We start from the raw sequence: 6,699 nt of genomic DNA, 5'->3' as shown, positions 1-6,699 counted from the left end.
TCAAAGAATAGAAATCAGCATATCCCATTATAAAAGATGAAAGTTTTGATCTAAGATTGTTACTGTATCACATCTCTAGGAAGCTGGACTCCTTTGGCTATAAATTCTGAGAGCATGATCTTAACCTCCAAAACCACCTGGTGAAGGAGCAGGACTGGGAAGCTAGTGCTTCCAAATAAACCTGTTTGACTATAATCTGGTGTTGTGTGGCTTTTAACTTTGTCCACGCTGGTCCAACACTGGCACCTCCAAGTCATCAGAATCTTGCATTTGCAGTCCAGGACATAACCATAACTTAGAAACTAGATCAAAAAGATGTTCAGTTAGAGACCCTGGTATTTTAAAGCGTGTTTGAAAAGGCTTGCTGCAGCTAAAAGCAAAAGGTAGCTCTCGACGCTGCTCCATCTATCTCTGAGATACATCTGAAGGGTCATTGGACTTAAAGTGCTTTCTCCCCATAGATGCTGACAAACCTGCTCAGTCTCTCCAGCATTTCCTGTCTGTGCTTCTCATTTCCAGCATCCACAGTTATTTTGGTTTTTTGTCTAAAATATTTGCCCTCTCCTGAATTGTCTTCTTGTCTTCTTGTGGATTTCCAATTTTAACTCTCCCATCTTCTTCACCTTTTACATGCTTTCAGTTTCCAAAGCAATAAGCTCCTGGATTTACTCCCTAAACCTCCCTAATTTTCAACATCCCTTTGTTTGTTCAGGATACACCTTAAAAATCTGCTTGGCACAGTTTTTGGTCACTTGTCCTAATATATCCATATGTGCCTGCTGTCAAATATTGTTATATGATGACCTTGTGTAATATGTCAGATTTTTGCAAAACATCAAATATATGAAAAAATGTCAATTGTTGTTCATTTGGACAAATACCACTAGTCCTTCATGATAATTTGATTACTCCTTACCTAACAGCATTGCAGGTGCACTTTCACCACACAGACTGCAGTGGATCAGGAAAATCAAACATCAATTTCTCCAGAGGTAAGTGAAGATTGGCAATATTTACTGATATCTGTGGAGAGTGATCCAAAGTTAATGTTTCAGGACATGCTGAATGAAAGACAGAATACACATGGTGCAGAACCTTTTGGTTAATATAAGCACAAAGCAGAACAGCAAAGGACTATAGTACAAAGTTTAACATCACGTAACACTAGGTTATAGTCCAACAGGTTTATTTGGAAGCACTAGCTTTCAAAGCGCTGCTCCTTCATTAAGGTGGTGGTAGAGAATAAGATTGTAAGACACAGAATTTATAGCAAAAGTTTACAGTTGATGTAACTGAAAATTATATATTAAAAAAGACCTAGATTGTTTGTTAAGTTCTCAATCCCAGAATTCCTCAAGGTGATGTCTCTGCCACCTCGCATTCAATGCTCTTCCTTGCCTCAATTAGTAAGGTATCCTGTAGTGATCTGATCCCTTATCGTGGTGACTGCAGTGCCATCTCCCAGAATTCCTCTCAGTGATGTCTCTGCTAGCGTCTAAGATGGATGTAGGAAAACAGGATAAATCAGTAAATTTTGTTAAAAGTGGTGAAGGAAAGCACAGTGGAGGCTAAAAAGATGCACCAGAATGTATAACCTGGTCAGAGGTTCGCTGAGAAGGAAATCTTAAACTATTTATTTGTGAAGGTAAGGTTTGCTTGCAAAGGCCAGGTAAAGAAGTCACAGTATGAAGAGATATGGAATCATGGCAACCTTTGATGCTGAGAGATGAGATATATAACTCAAAGAACATTGCCATAAAATGCATTCGTACATGGTGAGACAAGAAGTCCTCCATTATGTCAAGTGAGGTTGGAGTGTCCAGTGAAAAGTGGAGAGAAGTGGTGGCTGGAGTACTGGAGAAACTCTCAGCTCTCGGAATATAATTTGCCCTTGGTAACAATATAGCTGGATCATAGGTACAAGTGCTGCCTACTATGGTTGAAAAGCCAGTGGAACTTCACGTAACTCAGATATTATAGGAAATACAGAGATAGATAGAGAGAGAGAATATGGGTGGGGGTAAGGAGAGAATATGGGACAAAGAGTAAGAACAGAGAGAGAGAGAGAGGAAGAATGTCAGAGAGGTGCAGGAGAGACAGAGAATATGGGACGGATGCAGGAGAGAGAGAGAGAATATGGGAGGGATGCGTGCAGGAGAGAGAGAGAGAAAATATAGGAGAGGAGAGAGATAGGGTGGGGGTGTGTTGGAGAGGGAGAAAGAGTGTAGGACTGCGAAGGAGGTAGACAAGGAGAGACAAATCTTGAGAGAGGGACAGAAAGAGTGAGGGAGAGATAGCTAGAGAGAAAGAGAGGGGTAGAGAGAGATTGGTGAGAAAGAGATTGACAGAGTGGGATTGAAATTTGTCACAGGTTTTCTCATAAGAATACAGTGAAATGTATGTACCGTCCTTGTGTATAAGTGCCATTCACATTAACTTAAAATAAAAACAAAGAAAATACGGTTACATGTGGCATCAAGAGTTTCCCACAACAGGCTTTCCCGCCCACAGTACGCCTCCGAGAGTGACCTGCTCTGGTGGGTGGGACAGCAGATAGAGGCTTGGGGCTGGGGGGAGAGGGGGGAGAAAAAGGAGAGAAAAACAAAGGATGGTAAGGAGAGAAATGGAATGAAAGAGATGGAGAGAAAAGTACTGGGTCTTTCTCCTGATTGCTCCCGTGTGTTTAAAGGGAATCCCACTATATGATGGCCTGCACACGGGATGATGAAGGGTGAAAATCATTAGCCATTCAGTCAGAGAGGGTAGCTCACAGCAGCATCAACAGACACATACAGTATGTTGGTGTGGACGTTTGCAATTGTACTCAGGCTCCTTCGAGTGAAACACGCTCATGTTCAGCAATTTAGGTGTTCCCTCTGCAGTTTTCCTGACATTATACACATTAAACAGAGTAGTTCAATTGGAACTGGATCCAGGCACCTCGGAGGGAACCGTTTTGAAAGGAGCCATGGTGTATTTTATTGTAATCTCTAATGTTTGTAACCTACTCTCTCCTGAGAAACTAATGGAAAAGTGGAGGGGGTGAGACCAACACTGAGTTTATTCATATCTCAAGGCCAACACCGATTGGAGAAAACTGCTGTCTCCAAAGACATTGTTTGAAGAAGGAAACAACTGTGCAACCTGAGAGATTCACAAGTTTTCGTACTTCCTCCAAGAAAAAATCCGCCGCTTGTGTAGTGGTGCAGGGACAAGAGTGGTGCTGGAAAAGCACAGCAGGTCAGGCAGCATCCAAGGAGCAGGGCAAGCAGTGTTTCGGCGGCAGTTGAAAATGAAGAGATCGAGGGAGGGTAATAGGCCAGCACGGGGTGTGCAGGTGGATAGAGTGTGTCAGAGGCGGATGAAAGGGTCCTCGGAAGGTGGGCGGGAGTCCTGATTGAAAAAGTAAGCTCGGAGGCGGTGGAAGAAGTATTCAACATCACGACATATATTGAATTTGTTGATGCTTGAACGGAGGGGGATAAATGTAAAGCTTTTGTTGAGGACTGATCATACATCCTCAGTGAGGGGGAGGTCTAGGGGGATGGTGAAAACACGGCAGGGCTAGGAGCTACGACCTGGTGTAGGTGTGGAGGTGGAGCCTGTAACAGAGTGAGACTGGTGGTAGGGGGAATGCAGGTGGAGTCATTAACAGAGGTGATGTTCCCCTCAGGGTTCTGGGGGTGCGGAGGTGGTGACAGTAGGATCCGTGGAGGGGGGCGTGTAGGCAGTATGCAGGTGAATGGGGTTGGTGGGGGCGGAAGTGGTGGCGAACACGGCAGTAAGGGTGTGCGAAAGTCGCTGAATGCGTGACATCAGCGATGACGTGAGGTGCGAAAGTGATGTCAAGTGTGGTGCATGTGAAATTGTGAGGGGCGGAAGTGGCTGCGGAAGCAGCCGTGATGGAAGTGATGTCATCGTCACTTCTTCCGTCACCTCTGCCTCTGCCTCCGAGCTTACTTTTTCAATCAGGACTCCCACCCACTTTCTGAGGACCTATTCACCTGCCTCCAACACACTCCATCCACTCGGACACCCCATGCTGGCCTATTACCCGCCCTTGACCTCTTCATTTTCAATTGCTGTCAAGACAGTAACTGCCTCAACCTGTCTACCCGGCTCCCCACTCCAACCTCTCACCCTCATAACGTGCAGCCCTCCACTCCTTCTGTTCCAACCTCAACCTCACCATCAAACCAGCAGATAAAGGGGGTGCAGTGATAGTCTGGTGCACTGTCCTCTACACCGCTGAAGCCAGGCGCCAACTCGAAGACATGTCCTCCTACCGCTCCCTTGACCATGACCCCACCCCCATCACCAAACCATGATCTATCAGACCATACAGAACCTCATCACCTCAGGAGATCTCCCACCCACAGCTTCCAATCTCATAGTCCTGGAACCCCACACTGCCCGAATCTACCTCCTTCCCAAGATCCACAAGTCTGACCACCCTGGCCAATCCATTGTCTCAGCCTGTTCCTGCCCCATTGAACTCATCTCCACCTATCTCGATACTGTCCTATCCCTCCTAGTCCAGAGGCTCCCCACGTACATTCGAGACACCACCCACGCCCTCCACCTCCTCCAAGTCTTCCGTTTCCCTAGTCCCCAATGCCTCATCTTCACCATGGACATCCAAACCCTCTACACCACCATCCACCATGACCCAGGGTCTCCAAGCCCTCCATTTCTTCCTCTCCCGACGTCCCCACCAGTACCCTTCCACTGACACTCTCATTCGTTTGGCTGAACTGGTCCTCACCCTGAACAATTTCTCCTTCGAATACTCCCACTTCCTCCAGAGCCATGGACACCTGCATGGCCCCAGGTATGTCTGTCTCTTTGTTGGCTACGTAGAACAGTCCATCTTCCATAGTAATATCGGCACCACTCCCCACCTCTTCCTCTGCTGACTGCATCGTGCCACCTCGTGCTCCCACGAGAAGGTTGAGCTGTTCATCAACTTCACCAACACATTCCACTCTGACCTTAAATTCTCCTGGACCATCTCGACATCTCCCTCCCCTTCCTGGACTTCTCCATCTCCATCAACGATGACCGACTTAACACTGACATTTTTTACAAACCCATCGACTCCCACAGCTATCTGGATTATACCTCTTCCCACCTTACTTCCTACAAAAATGCTATCCCATATTCCCAATTCCTCCGCCTCCGCCATATCTGCTCCCAGGAGGACCAGTTCCACCACAGAGCACACCAGATGGCGTCCTTCTTTAAAGACCGTAATTTCCCCTCCCACATGGTTGAAAATGCCCTCCAATGCATCTCATCCGTGCCCCACACCTCCGCCCTCAAACACCACCCCTCCCACCCCAACAAAGACAGAACCCCTCAGTCCTCCATCCAAAGCCCCAAAGGAGCCTTCCACATCCATCAAAATTTCACCTACACATCCACCAATGTCATTTATTGTATTCGTTGCTCCTGATGCGGTCTCCTCTACATTGGGGAGACTGGACGCCTTCTCGCAGAGCACTTTAGGGAACATCTCCGGGCCACCCGCACCAATCAACCCCATAGCCCCGTGGTCGATCATTTCAACCCCCCCATCCCACTCTGCCGAGGACATGCAGGTCCTGGACCTCCTCCACCGCTGCTTCCTCACCACCAGACGCCTGGAGGAAGAACGCCTCATCTTATGCCTCGGAACAACCCCAGGGCATAAATGTGACCTTCACTAGTTTCCTAATTTCTCCTCCCCCCACCTTATCCCAGTTCCAACCTTCCAGCTCAGCACCGTCCTCATGACCTGCCAATCTTCCTTCCCACCCTCCTCTCCAACATTTCACCTTCATCCCCACCCCCATCCTCCTATCGTACTCTTAGCTACTTTCTCCCCAGCCCCACCACCCTCCCATTTATCTTTCCTCCCCAGAGGCTCCCTGTCTCATTCCTGATTAAGAGTTTTTGCCCGAAACATCAATTTTCTTGATTCTCGGATGCTGCTGACCTGCTGTACTTTTCCAGCACCACTCTAATCTTGACTCTGATCTCCAGCATCTGCAGTCCTCACTTCCACCTAGTGGCACAGGGAGGCCATTAGAGGATGGCATTGCGTCACTTTAAACACAAGAGGAGAGCGAAAGACTCTGATTCACCACTTCATAATTCATTCAAACTTCCCTCCAATGAGTCCCATTTCAGCCAGAGGTAGACCCACAGACACAAACGCATAGGAGTCACACATATGAACATGACCATCAGTGTTGTATCACCTTAAACACAAGCGTGAAAGGGAGAGAAGGTTTGGGGGGAGGGGGGTGCTTAAACCCATTTCAATGGTTTCACAGCTAAGAGAATAGAGACCCACTGCACAGAGATGCACACAAACAGAAACACACTCGTGCATACACTCGTGCACATAGATACAGCTACAAACAGAGATAGTTCGACAGAGGTAGACACATGGAATTTTCCCCCCAGACGTGATCGACGATGCTCTCCACCACATCTCCTCCACTTCCCGCTCCTCCGCCCTTGAGCCCCGCCCCTCCAATCGCCACCAGGACAGAACCCTACTGGTCCTCGCCTACCACCCCACCAACCTCCATGTACAGCGTATCCTCCGCCGTCATTTCCGCCACTTCCAAACGGACCCCACCACCAGGGATATATTTCCCTCCCCTCCCCTATCAGTGTTCCGAAAAGACCACTCCTTCCGTGACTCCCTTG

General features: G+C 47.7%; 1 protein-coding gene across 1 annotated transcript in view; it reads left to right on the top strand.

Moving 5' to 3' along the window:
- agpat2 (1-acylglycerol-3-phosphate O-acyltransferase 2 (lysophosphatidic acid acyltransferase, beta)) overlaps window positions 1–6,699 on the top strand; it is a 116,872-nt gene that overhangs the window by 16,385 nt on the left and 93,788 nt on the right. The window contains exon 3 of the mRNA XM_043719726.1: window positions 932–992. Within this exon, the coding sequence (XP_043575661.1) occupies window positions 932–992 (61 nt within the window). The remainder of the gene's footprint in view (window positions 1–931; window positions 993–6,699) is intronic.

Source organism: Chiloscyllium plagiosum, chromosome 30 (genome assembly GCF_004010195.1).
Source record: "Chiloscyllium plagiosum isolate BGI_BamShark_2017 chromosome 30, ASM401019v2, whole genome shotgun sequence".
NCBI classification, from domain to species: Eukaryota; Metazoa; Chordata; class Chondrichthyes; order Orectolobiformes; family Hemiscylliidae; genus Chiloscyllium; species Chiloscyllium plagiosum.
This window is presented reverse-complemented; position numbering and strand designations above follow the sequence as displayed.